Raw genomic sequence first — 23,106 nt, forward strand, 5'->3', positions numbered from 1 at the left:
GAGAGGCTCTGGCGTGTGCACGCGTTTTGCTGTAAAGTCCCTCGCGCGCGGAGCATCGCCGGGCAAGTCCCCAAAATAATGCACTGGATCTTCAGCGACTTTCGTTCGGCCGCCTCATTCTGTCTGTCTGTCTGTCTGTCCGTCTGTCCGTCCGATGGGGCAACGCGATGAGCTGTTGCAGGGCGTGCCGTGGCCGGGCGGGCCGGGCGCACAGACTTGGAGGGGATAGGAGAGAGATAGACAGAGACTGACTTCCTGCCTCGAACAATGGGGCCCGGGACTGGTCGGCACACAAACACACATACACACACATGCGCACACACTCGCACACACGCGGCGCATCGTGCATCGCAACTTAAAAACAGAGACAAGACGACGCTCGGCCCGGCGAAGGCACGCCGAAGACAAGGACGGAGCACAGTGGGGGTGGGGGCGGCCAAAACTCCAGACGCGTTCTGAGCTCCAAAGTCGCTAAATGGGACTCGAACCGAACGTGTGACCCCACCAATGGATTGCTCTCCGAACGAGGAATCCATTGGTGGGGTCACACGTTCGGTTCGAGTCCCATTTAGCGACGCTGGAGCTCAAAACGCGTCTCGAGTTTTGGCCGCCTCCACCGGTCTTCTGGCGGCGTGCGCGCCGTGAGGGCAGACTGGCCCGCTACGCAGGAGCGTCGCGCTGGCCTGCCTACCCAGCACGGCGCTCTCTAGGCCCGGCAGGCCCGGCAGCAGACACCTGTGTTTCGTTCGCGGGTCACGGCGGGTCACCATCTCATCATCCCCACCGCCAAAACTCGGCATGCTTTGTTTACAGTGTCACGACTCGCTCACTTTTCCGACTGGAGACGCGTCGCGCGGCCGCGAGGTCCACGCCGAGGTCGCTGTGCTTGGCTGGAAAAGCGGCGCTGCTGGGCCGCGGAGCGTGGCGGGGCGGGGCGGGGCGGGGCGCAGGCGCGGGTGTGGCGCGCGCCCGGCGGCAGGCCCAGAGTCCCACGGGTACGGCTGCGGCGGTACGCCTGGCGGTACGCCCAGGTACCGATAGCCTAGCCACGCTTCCAGCCACGCCACGCTCTCACGCCCCAACACGCCCGGACTCGGCGCCAACACCACGGGGACCATCTCGGGGCTTTCACGAAGGAGACCCATACCGACACCGTAAATCGGGGTCAAAGTGACTCAACGTCATTCAACCAATGTGACGTCATGCTAGTTAGAATGAAAATTTTGTTTCAATTTGGAGCCAAGTGACACACGAGCCGAGTGGATATCGGAAACACTTTGCCCATTACCCGTTGGGCCGTGGCTCCTCGCGCGGCTCGGCCTACACTGCAAGGCCCTCCCTCCCACCGGACATGCCTTCCCGATCCTCTGCGCTCACGATCCTCTCTCGATCCGCTCGCCACCACACTGTCAGAAAATTCGACTAAAAAGACTGAAATTCAGTCGATTCCCTTTGGTGATGACGACTAACAAAGCACCCTACAGGCAAACTAAAACAAATATTTTGATTTGTTTTGACTTTACTTTTACAATCCTGTCGATCTCTCTCTCTTTCTCTCTCCTGTCCGCCAATCCCCGTGGACAGAGCCTCGGCACAGCGACCTTACTGACTTGAGTAGAAGAGCTTGTTCGTGGACCCGTTTTCTCCGCGAGTGTCCCCTCCCCCTCCTCGCTGCTCTGACCCCGGGGTCGCCCTGTGGGTAGGCAAGGCACTGGCAAGTCTCTGCCACGGCACTGCCTAGGCAGGGCGTACGCAAGTTCGAGTAGTGGCCTCGTGCTGCTGGCCCGGGACTTAATGGAAGTGCTAATCTAACAATTAAGCCCCGCACCGCACGCACTTTTTGGTATGTCTGTCTGTCCGTCTGTCTCGCTGCAAATTTCAAATGCTCAAAATCGCTCGACTAGTCGAAAAAGAAAAACCACCCCCGCCGGGGTGGTTTTGAACCCGCGACCTCCCGGTCCGCGGCGCGGTGCCGTTGACCGCTCGGCCGCCGGGACCCGGCGACTTTCGGTGCAGTGTCGGGATGAGAGAGGTCATTCCTGGGATGGGCGAGGAGAAAGGAAAGAAGGAGAGAGAGAAAGAAAGAGAAAGTGACTCGATGTGGTAGGCTGCGGTGCTCCATTGTCGCTCCCATTTGGCTCGAAATGCAACGAGTGGGAGGCCGGTCCGGCAGTGTCGCTGCTTCTCCGTCTTGCACGTCGCTTTCATCGGCCAATCCAGGGCAACCCAAATAACACATCCATCGCGTTCAAACGCCATTTCACTGTAAATTTTTAAAAATGTCCATGTAAGGAACGTTTATGGAAGCAGATGATACTAGTCTGGTCCTTTCCTCAGTAGCAGTATGATCCTACTTCACTGATTGTGATGAAATTTATATAAAACACATAGAAATTAGGCTTGTGTGTTATTTAAAGTAAAGGTATCATCTGCTGAAAAGTTAACTCAAGTCGACTGTGCTTTTTCGACAGTGGCCAAACCACGAACGGCGACACTCTTCACCCCCTCGCGTCGGGCAGCCGCGGGGAATGGAAATCTCACCGTTCATCCGTTTTTAACAACAATAACACAATTAAACTAATTGCGAGCGAGACGCGCAGAATTCAACAGTTAATGTTGTGCTCCCCCTTTCCAGTCAACGCTGCGCACTATCCGGCTCGCTCCCCTCCCCTCAGATTCACGCGCGCTGGCACACACACACACGTGCAGGCGAACACACACACACACGTGCACACACGCTAACACACACAGGTGTCTGTCGCTGCCAAGGGGGAGGAGGCTGACCCGGCTGCTCGTCGGCAGAGGGGTGCGAGCACACTGCGAGCTGGCTGTATGCACTGCTCGGTGCAAGGCTCCCCCACCCTCTCTCTCTCTCCCCTTTGTACGCCGTCATCGTCGCCCTTTTTCGAGGGAGGCAAGTGGAAGCCCGGAGCCAGCCTTCCTGAATTCACTCCAAGCTCTGATGAATCCACGGGCCGTGCTGTTGCTCAGGGACCACAGCCCAATCCCAGCCTTCCTGAATTCACTCCAAGCTCTGATGAATCCACGGGCCGTGCTGTTGCTCAGGGACCACAGCTCAATCCCAGACTTCCAGCTTGGTCATACTAAAGTCTCGTTGCCTCCAGGCTTGAAGTTCGGCAATGCAGCACAGCCAACGCAGCTCGTCCAGTGGTTTGCTGAGTTTGACTGAATTCATTTTGAGGTCAAGTCAACTGAATTCATTTTAAGGTCAAGTCAACTGAATTCATTTCGAGGTCAAACCGACTGATTTCATCGTGATATCAAGCCGGTTGAATCGATTCAGAGGTCAGACCGAACGAAACCTTCCCTCAGGGCATCGCGCGGCACTCGTTCCAGTCCGAGTGGCTGGAGTGACCCTGGAGCCAAACCGAGTACTTCTAAGATGATGCTCAAAGCGGATGAATGCAGATTCCTAAGGTCAGGAACGGCATGGAGCCCTTGTTAGCTTCGAGTAATAGAATGCGTCCGGACGCGCAGCTTCCTGGGTGGGGTTTTAAAGTGTTGCAGAATCGATTCGCAGCCCGAGGCTACATTTCGAGTCGTACGTTGCACAGTCTGTCGGGGCGAGTGTTAATCCAGAGCCATTGTGGGCTGGAGCTTCTTCTTCAACAGGGTGGATTTTTTATAGCGTCACGTTCGCGTCTTGCTGGAGTCTGACTGAAGCAAGGGGTAACCAACTATAGACTTTCATGTACACTGATTATATTTAGAGTATGATTACATGTGATTTCCTTTGATTATTTTATTATTTATCACTGATTATAGGAGGTTATTATGTTGATTATTGGGAAATATTGGGGATTATTTGAGCGTCGACCTCGGAAAGCTGTTAAAGTGTCGGAAATTCAATATTGGTGACTTTGGGCAGCCACTGCGTCAAATTTAGTTGCGGTCATAGGCCTTCCTCGACGCCCTACTATTCTTAAAACCCTACTCTTTCATTCTCTGCCTCGGGAAGGCTTTGACCGCTGATAATTTGGGAGCAGTGGTCTCGCAAAAATAGTCGAACAGTGAATGAACTTCAGAAAATTACCGTTTTTGCTGACTTTAAGCGGTCACTGCATCCAATTTAGTTGCGGTCAAAGGCCTCCCTCGACGCCTTACTATTCTGAAGACCCTACTCTTTCATGCCCCGCCTTGGGCAGGCTTTGACCGCTGATAGTTTGGGAGCAGTGGTCTCGCAAAAATGGTCAAAAGTGATTGAATCCCCGAAAAGTATGATTGTTATTTCATTGGATGATGTTGATTATTTCACTGATTACCATACTAGACGTGCAATGATTATCTTGAGTTGGGTACCCCTTGGACTGGAGTCTGACTGGAGTCTTGCTGGAGTCTGGCTGAAGTCTTGCAGAAGCCTTGCTGGAGTCTTGCTTGAGTCTTGCTGGAGCCTTGCTGGAGCCTTGCTGGAGTCGGAGTCTGGCTGGAGTCTCAATATAGACCGGCGCCCAGTTTTTGGTCGGGCTGCGCCGGGCTGCGCGCGGCTTGGCTGGGGTGGGCTGTCCCCACGCGGGGCTCGCGGGGCTCGCACAGCCCGCACACGGGGTGGCTGGCGGCGGGGCCTCGGGGGGCTCCGGGGGCGTCGTGGGGGCGCGTCGCGGGGCCCGGCCCTCCCCAGCGAGCCAGTGCCTAGCCACGCCTCGCCACGCCTCGCCACGCCTCGCCACGGACACGGCACCGCACAGCACCACCAAGGCTCCAGCATTGATCCGGCCGATCCAGTAGAGGCATGCCAAGCACGGCCCGTACCATGGCGTACCAAACACCACACCATAGCTTCACCATAGCTTCACCATGGCTTCACCATGGCTTCACCATGGCTTCACCATGGCTTCACCATGGCTTCACCATGGCTTCACCATGGCTTCACCATGGCTTCACCATGGCCACACCATGGCCACACCATTGGCAACATCATTCGCCTCAACATAAGCCTCACCATGGTTTCACCATGGTCTCATCAAGGTCTGCCAGTGCGAACCATGAGGTAGCACTACCAAGCGAGGCTCGCGCAGCACTCACACTGACAAACCAGCGCCAAGTTTTCGCTCAGAGAACAATTATCACGCGAAGTACTACCAGGGGTCACAGATATTTCCAGCACAGTTTCAAGCAAACGCCATCTCAGCTTTGGAGCAATTTCGATTCATTCACCAACAGAACCAAGCCAAGAATGGAAAAACGGACACGCATACAAACGGAAACAGTCGCAGACAGACAGACAGACAGACAGACTCGCTGGTGTTTTCGGCGTGATTCGTCACTCTGCCACGGAATGCCTCTGAGAGGCGTTGGTGGGCATCCGCTTCGTTTCAGACAGCAACGTCAGCCCGAGCGTCAGCCAGAGAGGAACTCTGCGCGCGCCGCTCGAGTGTGTGTGTGTGTGTGTGTGTGTGTGTGTGTGCGGCTGCGTCTGTGTGTCCGCGAGCAGCTGAGGGCGATGCCTTGCCTGATAGTCGTGTCCAGCAAACGTGTCTAAAGTGCGTCTGTCTCCGTCAGGCGGCCGCACTGGTACCAACACACAACACAGCGGCACCCGGGTGGAAAGATCTGTAATTTTTTCTGTACTTGTAAAGTGCAACTTAACTCAGTTTAAGACTGCAGGACAACTATTGATCGTCTCGAGATAAAGTAAAGTAAATCTATTCTTTCTAAGTTTAAACTGTTTGCAAAACAATGGTAGTCAGACTGCAGATGGATCAATGCAGTTTCAGTGCAGTTAAACTACAGTAAACTACACTTAAAGTGTAGTTTTTATAGTGAAACTACAGTTTGACTGCAGTTTGAATACAGATATTCTGGTAGTATTTTCGAACACTGCAGTTCCGGTTGCAGTTTCGACCCTAATTAAAAGTAGGGTCGCAAGTGTATGCGACAATTATAATGGTAGCTGTAGTTGCGAGTATAGTGTTCAAATTTCAATCGCAAAATTCAAAAATTATTTTTTTTCCACTTTCGGAAGCTTTTTTGAACCACGTTGCCTCTCATTCTGTAGAGAAATTGTTTTTCGATGTTGAAGTTCTCGGACTTGGGCGGTACTCGATCGTCGGTCCTCTGGGTTGCGAGTCAGGTGTGTTATCCACTAAGCTGGCAAGCGGGCATGCGAACTGCTGCATCCGACCTGGACCACATGATAAGGCCTGTTCTCGGGGCACACCGATCGGATGGTGCAGTTTAACTGTAGTTTCATTGCAGTTTTACAATAGATTATTTGCACTCGGTCCTTGTCCACATCGTTTTTCTTCGCCATTGTCATCCTTTAAGTGACGTCCCCCGTGTGCTTTACCGGCAGAAATTTTTCGAAAAAGGGGTTGATGAAAAATGACAACGTAGCTAATTTCTGTCTCACTGCGGGGTTGTTTTCGTTTCCACGGGTAAACAAGACAAAATAGGAAACCCAGTAAAAAACCCCAAAGAACTATTGCAGTCAATTGAAGTTCCCATCTAACGTTGAGTCTGCAAATCTTGTACGCAATACGAAACTATAACCTAAGAATAATACTTTTGCAATTTAATCAATAATCGAAAAAGCACCTTACAAGTATACTGGGTATGTGCAAAAACTAATGCAGAGAAGAGCACAGTTGCGACTGAGCTTGGAACGTAGAGATAAAACTGCAGCCAAACCGTTTCGGAAATGCAGACAGAAGAAAGTTAAACTTAAAATTAAGTCATCGTTTGAAGTCCAGTGAGGAGTCTAAACGAAACTTCTTGGAGAGTGCATCCAAACTGCATTCCTAACTACTTTCCGGACTGCGGTCCAAAATATAAATAAAATCTTTGGTTTTTCTCTATTTTGACTGCTATAAGAATTGCAGTTTGGGTACTACAGTCTACAACTACAGTCCAGACTAAGTCAAAACTAAACTTCTTTCCACCCGGGCAGAGACAGACAGACAGACAGACAGACAGACAGACAGACAGACAGACAAGACAGACGAATAGCAGCCGTTCAAAATCCACCAAGTTCCACTACCACTGTGAAGTCGCCCTGTATCTCTCGCGCCTATACACGGGACACTCCACGAGTGCGAGAGAGACGGAGCGTGCCCGGGGCGCCCTTCACAGCCACCGGACACCCAAAGCAAGGCGAGGCAAGCACCACCTTTGAACGGCACTCGTTCGGCAAATCTGCTCCGTGACTCTCCACCAGACACCCATCCGCGGTGCCGCTCTGCCGTCTCTCTCGCACTCGTAAGGCGTGCCGGCGAGCCGCGAGGGTGCGAGAGAGACGGAGCTACGGACCGCCGCCCGCTGGGTCGTCGTACGCCTCCGCGCGGTGAAAACCCTGGCCTGGAGCGGATGACGCAGGTGTCCACACACCGCAGAGAGAGAGAGAGAGAGAGAGAGAGCACGTTGCGCTGTGGCGAGGGTGAGCGGGGGAGGTAGAGAGAGAAAGGGGGTTGCAACCTGATACCCGAGGCTCCTCATGAGTCCACGCGGGCCACGCACCTTTTGTCCGTAAAACGTTCCAGAATAAACGAGATAAACGAGTGAAATCCACCAACGGCGCGACCAGAGAGCGATGGAGCACTTCGACGTTCATCGCTCTGTCTCTCACGCACCCCAACGAGACGCCCCATGGGTGCGACAGAGACACAGTGCGCGGGAAGAGGAAGAAACGCCCCACGATTTATATTCTCCTTTTTTTCGAAAGACAGTTCGGGGCTTATAAATACATCGCCAGATGCAACTCGAGCCGGCAGTGCCGCGGCAGTGCCCGACACCCACATTGTCAAGTGCGCCGTATGTACCAGGCCACAGTGGGCCAGAAGATCGGTGGAGGCGGCCAAAATTGGGTTTTGAGCTCCAGAGTCGCTACATGGGGCTCGAACCGAACGAGTGACCCCACCAATGGATTCCTCGTTCGGAGAGCAATCCATTGGTGGGGTCACACGTCCGGTTCGAGTCCCCATTTAGCGACTCTGGAGCTCAAAACCCAATTTGGGCCGCCTCCACCGGTCTTCTGGCCCACTGTGCTGCGGAAGGTGGCCACCCTTTCTTCCCCTTTTCAGCCAGGACATGCCGGGGCCTAGGGGGCCTAGGGGGCCCAGGGGGCCAGGTCGCGGTGGCGTCTGCTCACATCTGTCAGCCAGCTGGGAAGAAAGCAGCTCGGTAACCATGGCAACCAGGGCCCAAGGTTAATGTGGCGATAGACTTCAAATACGAATCGACTCCCCCGCTGCTCGGCTTAGAAGCCAGGCAGGGGCAGTGACAACTTGACAAAAATTTCCACTTTGGACGTCGTCAACCCTGGATCCGCCACTGACCGTAATCGAGCCACGCAGGCGACGCAGGCTTGCAATGACGGAACCAAAATCAATCGCAATGTGAATGGGGAGGTAATCTTGATGTCAAGTCGATCGAGGCGTCGCCGTCGTCTTCGCGCCCCGTCCGTCCGTCCGTCCGTCCGGCCGTCCGTCCGTCAATGAGCACAAAAACGACGTCGGTACGACGAGGACGACGAATACGGTCAGGACGCGCCTTGACATCGCCATCATCGTGCCGACCAGTGGTGCCAACGGCCAACACACCTCCAACGGCTCGATCGGCTCAGCGAGGATCAAACAGGTGGACGTAAGGTACCGGCCGCACAGTGGGCCGGAAGACCGGCGCAGGCGGACAAAAGACGCGTTTTGAGCTGCAGAGTCGCTAAATGGAACTTGAACCGGACGTGTGGCCCCACCAATGGATTGCTCTCCGAACGAGGAACCCATTGGTGGGGTCACACGTTCGGTTCGAGTCCCGTTTAGCGACACTAGAGCTCAAAACGCGTCTTTTGTCCGCCTCCGCCGGACTGCATCGGCCAATCAGCACGCGCCATGTTTCCACGGCGCGTCGCAAGCGAGCGCAAGAAATGACCCACTGCTTGGCGAGACTTATGGAGATGCAGTGGGGGCGATGGGGGGAGACCTGCTGCGAGAGGAAAGGGGGGGGGGAATAGTTGGCCCACCTCAGCCGCGCCTGGCCACGCCTGGCTTTGTCGTGGCCCCGCTGTGTATGGACACACCGGGCCCTGTTACACTATAAGACAACCGCCGACTCATTCCGACGGGTGCCGGGTTCAAACACCCGGAGGACAGGCGCTTTTCCGAGGAGAAGGCGCGTGTGTGAGGCCGGGTGGCCGCACGGTGCACAGTGGGCCAGGAGACCGGTGGAGGCGGCCAAAACCCTTGAGTCCCATTTAGCGACTCTGGAGCTCATAACGCGTCTAGAGTTTCGGCCGCCTCCACCGGTCTTCTGGCCCACTGTGCGGTGGGTCGAGGAGAAATGCAGAGGAGAACCAAAAGAGAGGCTTTGCCTTTTGGATCGCTGCACTCTCGGCGAAACCGCTAGGCTCGCGCTCATTGCACCAGCGCCCCCCACCACGCCCCGCCACGCCCCGCCACGCCCCGCCACGCCCCGCGATGCCACGGGTGACTCTAGCGGGGCAGGCGCGGCGGCGGCGGTGCGGCGGCACAGCTGACTGATTCCGAGAGTCGCTCTGTCTCCCTCGCACCTGCCAACGACGCCGCGCGAGTGCGAGAGAGACAGAGCGACGAGAACGACTCTCGGAATCAGTCTGCAGGAGGCGATGCTTGCGAACCGAACCCTTGCCTCCCCCGCTCCGCCGCCGCAGCGCCGCAGTGCCGCCGCCTCACCAGGCAGCCAGGCGGCCAGGCAGGGCTGGCGGCCGCCACGCCGGCCGGCCGAGCTGGCAGCCTAGCTGGTATGGCCGGGCCGGCCGGGACCTGCAGGAAGCCGTACTGTAGCGCCTGGTGCCCCGCCCCGCCGCGCCCGGCGTGGAGGCAAGGTTGCAAAGTGTAAGTATAAAAGGGTGAAGAGGCGCGGTTAAACTGCAGCACTGGACGTCCCTGTGGCCTGCACTGTGAGTCCCCTCTCCATTTCTGTCATTTCCCCCCGAATGTCTCGGCCGTGCCTCCGCCCCGCCCGCCCCGCGCAACTAGTGTTTCCCCTCGGCCGAGTTACATACAGTGGAGGGAGACATGTGCTGCGTCTTCGTCCGCGAGGCACAGTGGGCCAGAAGACCCGGTGGAGGCGGCCAAAGACGCGTTTTGAGCTCCAGAGTCGCTAAATGGGACTCGGACCAAACGTGTGACCCCACCAATGGATTCCTCGTTCAGAGAGCAATCCATTGGTGGGGTCACACGTTCGGTTCGAGTCCCATTGAGCGACTCTGGAGCTCAAAACGCGTCTTTGGCCGCCTCCACCGGGTCTTCTGGCCCACTGTAGGGTTGACTGAACGGACCATAGAGCGAATCAAACTCGGCCGGCGTGCTGGCTAAACAAACAGCGTGGACACGACACAAGGAAACCGGTGTGACCGGCCGAAACGCCTCTCCTCTGACAGTGTACCAGGCCGAAGTGAAGTGACACACACAATCTCCGTGCTCGGGAGGCTAGTCTTCCCGGAGGCAGGGCGGAGTGGGCGGAGGGGGAGGGGGTTGTGACTCACGCAGAGATTATTGTGTTGGGCACTACGGGGCACTACGGGCACCACGGGCCGCGGGGAGGGAAAATATGACACAGTCACTTTAGCCCAGTGTGGCGGCGGAGTCTAAGACGCCCGCCCGAGGTCGCCAGAAGGGCCGAGCCTTGCCGAGCCTTGCCGAGCCCGGGGAGGACTAGGGGTACTTAGCCCGGCCGTCCGCCACAGCCAGGACACTGACAAACGCAACAGCAGACTGAGAGTCCTTTTCGTCGCTCTGTCGCTCTCGCACTCGTGGGGCGTCCCGTAATGGGTGCGAGGGAGACAGAGGGAGACGACTCTCGGAATCGGCCGAGTGCGAGCGACCAGTGGCGTGCGCGCGTGGGACACGCGTGCCTCGTGCTGTGTGTGCGTGTGTGTGTGAACGTAAGCGCGCAAGCCGTAAGAGCTGCCCTATGTGCCATACTCCAAGCTGCAGTCAGTCACTTGGGTGCGTTTGTCCGCAGCGTAAGTGTTGTGGTGAGGCCGGTGCAGCAACAGAGTGCACTACAGTGCACTAGCGCCCCTCCCCCGAGCGTCGAGCGCGGCGAGCCTAGGGCGCGCGGTGCACACGCACGCACACACACACCAAGAACAATCTCCTCCTTCTCCCCGAGCCGAGTGAACAAAAACATGACAACACCGAGAGCTGCCGGTGGGTCGCGGCGGGTCGCGCTCCGGAACCCGACCGCCCGGCCGCCCTCTCCCCCGAGCAGGCCGAGCAGTGTAGTGGACCGATTCCGAGAGTCGTCGCTCCGTCTCGCTCGCACCCGCGCGGGGCGCGCCGTGAGTGCGAGAGCGACGGAGGCGACTCTCGGCATCGGTGAGTGCGACAAGGAGGCACGCTGACGCTGCGTCCGGACCGTCCAGACGCCACCCAAAGGGCTGGCGGGCTGGCAGCCGGTCGCTGCGCACAGTGGGCGGCCAAAGCTCTAGACGCGTTTTGAGCTCCAGAGTCGCTAAATGGGACTCGAACCGAACGTGTGACCCCACCAATGGATTGCTCTCCGAACGAGGAATCCATTGGTGGGGTCACACGTTCAGTTCGAGTCCCATTTAGCGACTCTGGAGCTCAAACCGCGTCTAGAGTTTTGGCCGCCTCCACCGGTCTTCTGGCCCACTGTGCAGCGGGCTGCCGCCTGGACCGCGTCTCTCTCTCTTCCTCGCACGGCAGCGCTGGCCCGCGGCCCGGCGGACAGGGGACAGTCAGACAGACAGACCGGCGCGCACGCCGCTCCTCGGCCGGCACTCGGGTCCCCTCGGGTCGAGCCGAGCGCTGGCCGAGCGAACCCTGGCGGCGGCCGGCGCGGCGGCGCACTCATTCCGAGAGTCGCCTGTCTCTCTCGCACTCACGCGGCGCCCCGTAGAGGTGCGACAGAGACGGAGACACCGACTCCCGGAATGACAGGCCGGCAAGCGGCAAGCCACTGGCGGGCACGCTGCGGCACGCTCCGCGTACGCTCCGCTTCAAACACCGTCCGGACAAACTTCTTTCTCCGGCCGGCCGCCCCGCCGTCCAGCCCCCGACCGCGACACCGCGGATCGACTATGGACGCCGGCAGCGGCAGCGGCGGCCGGCAGGTGCGACGCTCCATCTGCATTCCCACGACCAACGGGGACCGACGGGGACCGGCCGTAAGCCAACAACAAAAAGGATGCAAAGTGGGCGGAGGCCGTCGAAACCCCGGACGCGTTTTGAGCTCCAGAGTCGCTAAATGGGACTCGAACGGAACGTGAGACCCCACCAATGGATTCCTCGTTCGGAGAGCAATCCATTGGTGGGGTCACACGCTCGGTTCGAGTCCCATTTAGCGACTCTGGCGCTCAAAACGCGTCCGGGGTTTGGACCGCCACCACCGGTGCGCACGTCAGAGGGCATCAAAACGCGCACGACGACCTTGGCCGGCCTTGGCCGCGTCTATTTCCCTCCACCGTAAGTAGCACCCCGCGCGACCGCAAGCAACCCCAAACCTCAATCGCCGCAGACAGGAATAACCAAACAAATAGAAGGGCCCAGGGCCTGGCGAGCCCTGGCTGGACTCAGGGGAGGGAGGGAGGGTCTCTCAGGGCGCAGAGGCGAGGGATTTGTGACCGAACGACGCACATTTTGACGGATTCAAGTTCGAATCCTGCAAGAGTGCTGGCAAGGTACTAAATGGTAAATAAGACCATATCTATCTCGTGAACGGTGGCCGGGCATAGAAAGACGCATTAGACGGAAATAAAATTTTCAAAAAATAAGTCGTTTTGTGCGAACCACCCGTAAATTTCACCCTTTATGAGACGGACGTCCGAATTTCTTGGCGAGTCACTTTTCTCACCTCCAGTCTGAAAAGCCCCCCCCCCTCCTCTTTTTCCGCTTCGGCTCCATTCCCAGTGTGTGCGATCGTGCCACGACACTGGGACCCAACGCCTCAGCGCCAAAAAGGACCAAAAAGCAACGAGCTCGTCAAGTGCAATATGTTGCGTGGGGCGTGGTGTGGTGCACAACTTCGGGGCCCAGCCCTTGTGGGCCCTGTGCACACGGCTAAAAATACAGCGCCCACCCTCGCCAGAGAGAGAGAGAGAGAGAGAGAGAGTGTTCTCCAGAACATGGAACCCCCATCAGGGGCGCCGCACATATTAATAAACAGACACAAAAGATTTACTTCCCGAAAACAGAGATAAGCGGAGTCCCAAACCAAGTCAATGTGCCCTCATGGAGAGCGAGATATTTTCATGACAAAGGAGAACTCTTCGGAAAAACTAGTGTGCGTCGACAAAGGGCTTTGGCTCCTAGAAGAGTTTGCCCAAACCAAACACTTTGCTGCCATGAGGATTGTCGACAGCTTCATGCTTTAGGTTGTCACGGACGCTGTCGAAATGTCCATGCTAAAGGAACTTGTCCATTCCTCGCTTTGACACGATTGCCCGTTTCTGTGGCCCCGATTGCAAGATTTGTTTCCAGACAAGAGTAACACGTGGGGGCAGCGCAGCGGTGTATTTGTTTGTTTGTTGGTCTCACGCTCCGATGGCCCCGACAAGCGCGTATCTCACCAGAGCTGCTGGGGCACTTGCCCGCTTCTAGGGCCTCTCTCTCTCTCTCGTGCCTCCAGGCCGACCTACTTCAGAGATGCTTGTCTGTCTCCACGTCTATGATCTCCAGACAGTCGGCGTTCTGTTCGGCACAGAGGTCAGGCTAAGGCACAGTCGAACACAAAGCACCCAAAGCGTAGGGTGGGTGGCAGGGGACGCCCTACGTCCTTCGTCCTTCGAAACCCGAAGGGCTTCGGATCGTGCCCTCCAGACCAAATCCCGAACAGGACCGCCCGCCCCAGGTGTCCTGGGCGACTCCCAAGCAGGAAAAACGCCCCACTATGGAAAGAAAACCTTCAAAATTCATCGAATGTTTGAGGGCCAACTGTTCGTGCACTTTTGGTTTGGCAATGACGATGAACTGAAATGGACCGAAATAACATTGTGGACGTTTCAGACAGCAAAAGACACGATGTCCCATCAATGGAATGCGATCCAGAGACAAAATGCCCGCTCGTGCCTTACTCATAATGCCGGGCAGCCTACCTGCCCGGATGTCGACGTGGATGTCGTCTCGCCTCGCGTCGCCTCGCGTGCGGCAGAGCTTTGTCTTCGCTTACGGGCCGACCCCGAAACAGCCGCCGGATTCCGAGTAGTGCTGTCCCTCTCGCTCCCCTTCGACCACGAGAGTGAGACAGAGCTGCGCCGCTGCACCGGCTACCTGTCGCTCGCCTTTATTCAGACGCTTCTTGTTTTAGCGACGCTCCCTTGAAGAGAGGGAGGCATTCCCGGAGAAGCGATTCACTGTGAAAACTGGAGATCTTGGGCCAAGTCCCAATGGACGTCCGTGCTCACCAGGTCATTGGCCCAACACCACCGCACCAGTCGGAGGCATTTTGAACGATGGTCGCTAGAACTTATTTTTCCGCCAGAATCTTCGGTAGTTCCCCAGACAACCAGAAGTCCAACTCAATCGGCTTCAGGCCTACGGACCGAAGCTCGCTTCTGCAGGGCCAGAATCAGCCAGCGTTTGGTGGAGCGGCACTTTCTCGCCAAGAGCCCCGTAATGTTTGATTCGTTTTGAAACAAACGAAGTGCGAGCTATTTTCTCCCCGCAGCCCGAGAGCGCTCAAGGATCTCGAGATTATATTCGCCGTTCAAGTGGATGCACGCCGCCCGCACGCACACACACGCGGGCCGGGCGACGCGCGCTGCCCCATTAGACACAGCACCTCCCATAAACACATTGGCCCGAGAGGAGCGGGCGGAGCGGGCGGGCGAGGGGAGGGGAGACGCAACAGACAGACGGAGGGGGGCAAACGCCCGCTGCTGCTGCTGCCTGCCGAAGGCTGCCGAACGCCTGGCGACGGCTATCCGAGCTTAGGTCGAGCTCAGCCGAAGCTGATCCGAGCGCGAGCCGAACGACCCGAAGCCGAACCGAACGCTCGCCGCACAGTGGGCCAGAAGACCGGTGGAGGCGGTCAAATTCCCGGACGCGCTTAGAACTCCAGAGCCGCTAAACGGGACTCGAACCGAACGTGTGACCCCACCAATGGATCGCTCTCCGAACGAGGAATCCATTGGTGGGATCAGACGTTCGGTTCGAGTCCCATTTAGCGACTTTGGAGCTCAAAACGCGTCTGGAGTTTTCCCCGCCTCCACCGGTCTACTGGCCCACTGTGCGCCCCGTCGCGCAGACGAGTCTTCGGAACTTGCCGGGCTGATGACTGACTGGAGGAGCAGCGCTGACCGAGCCGCACTTGCTTCGTGCACACATGTTGAAGATTAAAAACCCACTCCACTGGCAGGAACGAGCTTTCAAATCCGACTAAAATCTCCGGAGCCGTTCATTACAGGAGGCTGCGCCAACGGGTTACAATTGGGTTCAAAAGGAAAGCGATTAAGGGCTAGTGAATTATCGCTTTGGAGAGCTTCATAAAAGTCGGATTGTTCAGGCGCTGCCGGCGAGGCGAAGACGAAAAGAGACAGATGAGGGCCGGACTGTACACGGGAAGTGCGATAAACGCCCCACGCCGGCCGAGCAGGCCGAGCCGGCGGCAACGGCAGATTGGCTGCAGCCGCAGGCCAACGCGTTCGACTTGCTTTTCGTCGCAGGCACTTTGTTTTTCGCACAGTTACTGATTCAATTTAGACTGATAAGTCGCGAGTCGCCTTTAGGCGCAGGTCAATTACCTTTACGCTGTGACGTTGCTATAAGGTGGCACGAAAGGCAAAGTGACCAAAATGGCATAGTGGGACCGCCACTCCGTCGATGTGCCTGTCAACGCCACGCGAGTGGACTCCAGCCACGCCCCTGTGCTTATCAGCGTGACCATCCCACAGTGGGCCACAAGACCGGTGTGGCCGGCCAAAACTCCAGACGCGTTTTGAGCTCCAGAGTCGCTGAATGGGACTCGAACCGAACGTGTGACCCCGCCAATGGATTCCTCGTTCGGAGAGAATTCCATTGGTGGGGTCACACGTTCGGTTCGAGTCCCATTTAACGACTCTGGAGCTCAAAACGCGTCCTGAGTTTTGGCCGCCTCCACCGGTCTTCTGGCCCACTGTGCTCCGGAACCGCGCGTGCAGCAACAACAAGGCGCCTTTGGTGACATCAGGGCGCCTTAGGCGAACAACAACAAAATAAGGCGAAGGTCGATGTGCAGCGCCTTGCAGATGGCCCCCTTGAGAGAGAGAGAGAGAGAGAGAGAGAGAGAGAGAGAGAGAGAGAGAGAGAGAGAGAGAGAGAGAGAGATCCTGGGCACGGGAGCGAGAGAGACAGAGGGGTGGCGGCCGATCGATGGTGCCTCCGGCGGCCGACAGATGGCGCGGCGGCGCGCGGTGGCGAGGCACCCCACTGCCGACCGCAACCACCTAAACACAGCCCGGTCCTGCTCCAAAATGCGCTGCGCTGGGATTTGAACCCGCGCCCCTCGCTTCGACAGTGCTTTGCGAAATCGGCGAGCTCGGAGAGTGCTCGGAGAGGCGAGCGCGGGGCCGTTGACCCGCCGCCGCTCCGTGCGCAGAGCGCTGCAGAGTGGATGCACAGGTGCTGCTACGTAGTGCACTGCCCGCCGGTACCCGCCGCACAGTGGGCCAGAGGACCGGTGGAGGCGGCCGAAACACTAGACGCGTTTTGAGCTCCAGAGTCGCTAAGTGGGACTCGAACCGAACGTGTGACCCCACCAATGGATTGCTCTCCGAACGAGGAATCCATTGGTGGGGTCACACGTTCTCTGTCTCTGTCGCACTCAAGGGTGCGAGAGAGACAACCCGATCCTCCGAATCGCCCGGCTGGCGCCAGCTTTAGCGCCAGCGGGGCAGCGGAGCGACAGAGGAGCACAGCAGTGCGAAAATCGCAGATACTACACTCTATTAATAAACCGATTGGCAAAGCGCAAGACGCGGGCCCAGTGGGTTGGGCCCGTTGGACCGGGCGGGCGGGGCGGCCGGGCCGAGGGATGGGCCCACCAGGGGCCCACCCGCACCGCCCCCTCTCTGCCGCCCCAACGTCCGTCTGACCGCCTGACTGTCAAGCCTGTCAACACTGTCAAGGCCTTCGCGTGCTTGACTGTCGAAGTGTTGGTCTCTTTATCAGTTACACTGCTAATGTGTTTGGTCCAAGTAGACTGTCAATGAATGGGCTAGGTACAAGTGGACTGCCAATGTGAGTGGCCCAATTAGACTGTCAATGTGCTTGGTCCAAGTAGACTGCCAATGCGCTTGGTCCCAGTAGACTGTCAACGTGCTGGGTCGAAGTTGACTGGGAATGTGCTTAGAAGTCTGCAAACGTGTTTGGTCTTAGTAGACTGTCAATGTGCTTTAGCTTGACTGTCAATGAGCTTGGTCCAAGTTGACTGTCAATGTGCTTGGTCCCAGTAGACCGTCAACGTGCTTGGTCCAATTAGACTGTCAACGTGCTTGGTCCAATTTGACTGTCAATGTGCTTGGTCCAATTTGACTGTCAATGTGCTTGGTCCAATTTGACTGTCAACGTGCTTGGTCCAATTAGACAGTCAATGTGCTTGGTCCAATTAGACTGTCAACGTGCTTGGTCCAAGTTGACTGTCAATGTGCTTGGTCCAATTTGACTGTCAATGTGCTTGGTCCAATTTGACTGTCAATGTGCTTGGTCCAATTTGACTGTCAACGTGCTTGGTCCAATTAGACAGTCAATGTGCTTGGTCCAATTAGACTGTCAACGTGCTTGGTCCAAGTTGACTGTCAATGTGCTTGGTCCAATTTGACTGTCAATGTGCTTGGTCCAATTTGACTGTCAACGTGCTTGGTCCAATTAGACAGTCAATGTGCTTGGTCCAATTAGACTGTCAACGTGCTTGGTCCAAGTTGACTGTCGAAGTGCTTGGTCCAACGCTGTATGCCTCGTGGGGCGTCCCGCAGGGGTGCGAGAGAGTGCGGACTGCTGGTGATAAAGCTCAGCGCTTTGACTCATCCTCTTGGGAGGCGGGCCTTCTCGGCGTGCCAGTGTGTCAGTCGCGTGCCGCGGATGCATGACGCATCCCGGCCGGCCTGGCGTCCTGGTCGTCCCAAGCACTGATTGTCATTGTCGCTGTCCTCGCGGGACGCCCCAACAGAGAGACAGAGCGACGGTGGGCGCCGCTTTTGACAGGTGCGACGAGTGTGGGGCGAGTGGCGCGTCTTCTGCGAGGCAGCAACAGATGGCGCTCCACCACCCTTCAGCAGCCTTCAGCCCCACAACCCTTCAGCCATCCACCGACTGAAAGCGCTGTCGGCACGCCGCGTCGGGGAAGGCCCTGTCTCCCTCATGCAGGCGGCAGCTACCCCTTCGGCCTGCAGCCCGTTGGCGCCGAGGGTCTTTCAGGTGTGCCATCCCCGTCAAGGTGCACCAGTGAGATTCGAACCCACGGCCTGATACTCACCCCATGCTGGTTGGGCGGCGGACCGTCGGCCTGCTTCTTGTCACTCTTCTTGGCGGCGCGCTTGGCCTTGCTCTCCAGGTAGCGCTGCCGCAGGACCAGCGTGTCCTGGATGTTCTGCTCCACCAGGCCCTCGAAGCTCTGGTTGAACCTGGGGATGCAGTCCACCTGGTGCTTGCGGTAGCCGTCGAAGCGCCGCCGGAGTCGCTCCACGGCCATCTGCTTCTTGGCGGGCAGCACCTCCGCCCCCATCTGCTGGGGGGACGCGGCGGGGGCGGGGGCGGGAGCGAGCGCCAGGGGGGCGGCCCCCCCGGGCTCGACCCCAGGTGCTCCTGGGTGAGGGTAGTATGCCAGTGCGGACTGTGTCGTCAGTACCCGGGGTACACGTTGACGTGCATGCCGGCACAGCCTCCCTGGACCTGGACCTCCCCGACGACCTGGACCGCGGCCCGCAGACCCGGTGCCGGCCGCCTACCTCCAGGGCTTCATCGCGGACGAGCGAAGCAGGCGACACACTGGCACTCACTGCACCGGCCCGGGCTGCCCGGCCCTCCGACCAGACGCATCCTGGACGGACATAACCTCACTCCGGCTGTAAACACTGCCGTCACACTCGCACACTGCCGCACGCGCACGCACTTGGTCGCGCTGCTTGGCGCCGCTGGACACTCACACACACACTAGCACTCGCGGCGCGGGTGGCTGTCTTTGCTGCCCCTCAACTCGAAAGGGGAAACGCGAAGCCGCGACGCCGAAACACAACGGTCCCTGCAGCTCGCGTCGCTTGTCTCGCTTGTCCCGACCGGCTCGCCCGCTCCCCTCCGTATCCCGACCACTTGTGAAACGTTCCCCGAGCCGAGCCGAGCCGAGCCGCCAGCCTGCGCCAGCCCAGCCAGCCGCCCGTCGGCCGGGCAGGCAGCCCGAGCTGGCAGGCAAGCACAGCCGCACCGCGCCGAGCCCAGCCAGCCAGCCTGCACCCCCTCCCCCTCGGCCTCCCTGCCCGCCCCTGCCGCGCACCGCGCACCGCGCCGCACCGCGCGCGCCGCAGCCACCCCGGGCCAGGCTGGCAGCCAGGCTGGCAGCCAGCACACGGTACGGGCTGGCTGGCTGTGGCGTAGCGACGGTCTGGCTGTGTGTAGCGCTCAACGCGGAGCCGGGCAGCCGTAAGGCAGCCGGGCAGGGCCCATGGCACAGGGCATAGCTTGCAGTGTGCAGCGCAGAGTGCACGACTCGCTAGCCTCGCCAGGCCCTCGCGGCGTTGTTGCCTTGTGGCTCAACTTTGCACTCGGAGTTGTCCTCCGCCGACTCAGCAGGCTCATTCCGAGAGTCGTCGCTCTGTCTCTCTCGCGCCCCTACGGCGCGCCCCATGAGTGCGAGAGAGACGGAGGAGGGGCGGGTGCCTCGCCAGTCAACACGCCTCCTCCTCCGCTTGCCCCGCTTGGCCTGACTTACAGTGTGGCCGAGTAGGCGATGGCACAGCGGTGGGGCGCACCGAGTTTGTTTCAGTTCATTGTGCCCCGTTGATTGATGAAGCTCCGCGTTTTGGACACCGCCCCGGCCGGGAATCGAACCCGCGGCACCTGCTGACTCGTGATTGGGAATCGATCACGCAGCCGCCTGAGCTAAGCGACGCTTAATTTTAAGGCGACAGGCAAAGTGGGGATGAAGCGAGAGCGCGTTCCAGACTGCCAGTGTGCCAGAGTCCCAGAGCGCGGACGGCGCCGCCCCCAGCCGCCCCTCCCCCGGCCGCCACCGCGGCGGAGCGGCGGAGCACTGGTATTTGAACTCGGCTCCAAAGCACAGTGGAAACATAAAGTCACGGACAAAGGCAAAGGCCGGCAAAGGCGGCGGGGATTCGAACCCGCAACCCGCGCCTCCGTGTCCCTGAAGAATCGTTCCGTCGCTCTGTCTCTCTCGCAGTCGTGGACGTGAGTGCGAGAGACACAGAGCGACGACTCTCGGAATCAGTCTGCAGCCGCGCTGATTATGGTGATGATGGAGGTGGCTGCGTGTCCCTGCAGCGCAGCGCCTTGCAGTGCCTTGCAGTGGCGCGCCGCGCCTATTCGCACAATCAGATTACTACTCAGACAGTCGCGTCGTCGCTCCGCTGCGCCCCTGCCGAGGCCGCCCCACACAGTGTGCAGGCGGTCAAAATCCCGGACGCGTTTTCAGCTCCAGAGTCGCTAAGCAGGACTCGAACCGAACGTGTGACCCCACCAATGGATTCCTCGTTCGGAGAGCAATCCATTGGTGGGGTCGCACGTTCGGTTCGAGGCCCATTTAGCGACGCTGGAGCTCAAAACGCGTCCGGGACTTTACCGCCTCCACCGCGTCTTCTGTCCAATGTGCGCCGGCCAACAAACAAACCCGTGTGTCTCCAGAACGCCTGTCGACGACCAACCCGTGCTGTTCAAATTCACTCATTCCAGTGCTGCCACATAAGTAGGCGAAAACCCCACCACTGCGTACGGGACTCGGATGAGAAATCGCGCCGCTGTGGCGCCTCGAGTGCGAGAGAGACAGCGCGCCGCGCCTCGGCCGCGCCGTGGCGATCGGAGGGAGGGAGACGGAAGCGCGATTCCGTCGAACGCCAGCAAAAAGAGGCGCCGGGCGACTTACTGCCCGCGGGGCCGCGGGGCTGTGTGCAGTTACAGTGTGCGTCCCCCACCAAGCAGTGCCGTCTCCCTCGCACTCTCGGCGCGTCCCGTACGGGTGCGAGAGAGACGGAGCGCCTGGAGGACCTCGCCCACACAACACCCGTTAGTCCAACCCTGTCCGGCCGAGCCGTGCCGAAGGAGCCGAAGGCAGCAGAGTCGTTTCCGTCGCACCTGTAGGGAACGCCCCACGAGTGCGAGAGAGGCAGCGCGGCGAAAAGGACTCTAGGCCGTTCGGTTCGGCCCGGAAGGCAACGGAAGGCGGCAGTGTGGCGGCAGGCAAACGCCATCCTCCAATCCAACGAGATTGCCTACCGGCTGGACTAGGCTGGACTAGGCGACCAAGGAAACGGGGACATCGGGGCACTCACCGCCCAGTGCTGCCAAAAGCAGCCAAAACTCCCGCCACGATGCACCAGTGTCGAAAGGGTTGCCAACCCCAGCCTGCCCACTGGGCCACGCCTTCTGCTACGGCCTTGCGAATTTGCCGCAAATTTTTGCAAGCTGTGGTAATTTTTTTCTTGGCTTCTTTTTGGTGTGTACGTACGCGCGCCCAATTTTGGAGTTGTTCACCCCTTTGGCGTTGGCGCGGTTCGAGCGCTTCGCGCCGTCACACCGCACTGCCAAAACGCGCGTACACTCGAAAAACAATCCGCGGCATGCATTAGCGCATTAGCCGACCTGACAGCAACAAAGAGCTTCGGCTGAGTCAGCTGGAAATTAGTTTGAGTACTGTACCGCGCCGAGCGAAAATTGGGTGCGGAGCTTGACAGGGCGGTGAAATTGGGAGTTCGACGAGCCGGCCAGATTTCTGCGTTTATAGTGTCGCGGAGTCGTCCGCGCCGCCCAGCGCGATGATTGATCTAGAGCGAGGAGCAGACCGACTCCGCGGATGAGCGTCGCTCTGTCTCTCTCGCACTCATGGCGCGCCGCGGGGGAGTTGTGCGAGAGAGACAGGGCGACGAAAGCACTGTTTGGGATGCCACGGCATGCAGTCCAAACCAGTCGAACCTCGAACACGCTCACCGAGGACCTCTTTCTCCCGCCTACACTATAAAACAAAAGTGTGTGTGGCTCTTTGTGTCCTCGGCGGCCGCGGCACACTGATTCCGACAGTCTGTCTCTCTCGCACTCATGGCGCCTCCCGTGTAGGTGAGAGAGAGACACACAAGAAGACGTCGCTCGGCCGCTCGGCAAGATGGTGGCGTCATTGGGGTTATCTCCCTCTCTCTCCCTCCCCTCTGCCGAGTGTGTGGCGTTGCAGGGCAGTCATGCAGTGCAGCAGCGACGCCAGCGACGCCCCGGTGACGCGAGCAGACGCGAGCCGCTACGCGTTCAAACAAACCGAGTGGGGCTCCGCGAGCCTCACGTCGCGGCGCCGTCAGTTCCAGAATTAGAGAGACTGGGGCCTCTCCAGCCCGCTTCTCTTTCAATTAGAGAGACTGGAGCCTCTCCAGCCCGCCTCTCTTTCAATTAGAGAGACTGGAGCCTCTTCAGCCCGCTTCCTTTTCAATTAGAGAGACTGGAGCCTCTCCAGCCCGCTTCCTTTTCAATTAAAGAGACTGGAGCCTCTCCAGCCCGCTTCCTTTTCAATTAGAGAGACTGGAGCCTCTCCAGCCCGCTTCCTTTTCAATTAGAGAGACTGGAGCCTCTCCAGCCCGCTTCCTTTTCAATTAGAGAGACTGGAGCCTCTCCAGCCCGCTTCCTTTTCAATTAGAGAGACTGGAGCCTCTCCAGCCCGCTTCCTTTTCAATTAGAGAGACTGGAGCCTCTCCAGCCCGCTTCCTTTTCAATTAGAGAGACTGGAGCCTCTCCAGCCCGCTTCTCTTTCAATCAGAGGGACCCGTTCGAACTGCCATTCCGAGTTAGAGAGGCAGGCGCTACGTACCGAATTTGAACCGCCCGCCTCCTCCGGAGCGCGCCCTCCTTCGGCCCCTTCGGCCGCTTCGGCGCGGTTCACTGTACGCTCGGCAGCGGAAAATACCGAGTGGACGTGACCATGGCCAGGTCAATAGTGAAAAGCCTGGCCAGCCCTGCAAATCCGAAGAGT

The 23,106-nt window shown here is 58.5% G+C and overlaps 1 protein-coding gene across 1 annotated transcript in view; it reads right to left on the reverse strand.

Moving 5' to 3' along the window:
* The window catches only part of LOC117644252 (neurogenic protein mastermind-like), a 29,200-nt gene extending 9,944 nt beyond the window's left edge, over positions 1-19,256 (reverse strand). The window contains exon 1 of the mRNA XM_034383533.1: positions 18,406-19,256. Coding sequence (XP_034239424.1) covers positions 18,406-18,654 — 249 coding nt within the window. The 5' untranslated portion in view covers positions 18,655-19,256. The remainder of the gene's footprint in view (positions 1-18,405) is intronic.
* Positions 19,257-23,106: the final 3,850 nt, after the last annotated feature.

Source organism: Thrips palmi, unplaced genomic scaffold (genome assembly GCF_012932325.1).
Source record: "Thrips palmi isolate BJ-2018 unplaced genomic scaffold, TpBJ-2018v1 HiC_scaffold_18, whole genome shotgun sequence".
NCBI lineage: Eukaryota > Metazoa > Arthropoda > Insecta > Thysanoptera > Thripidae > Thrips > Thrips palmi.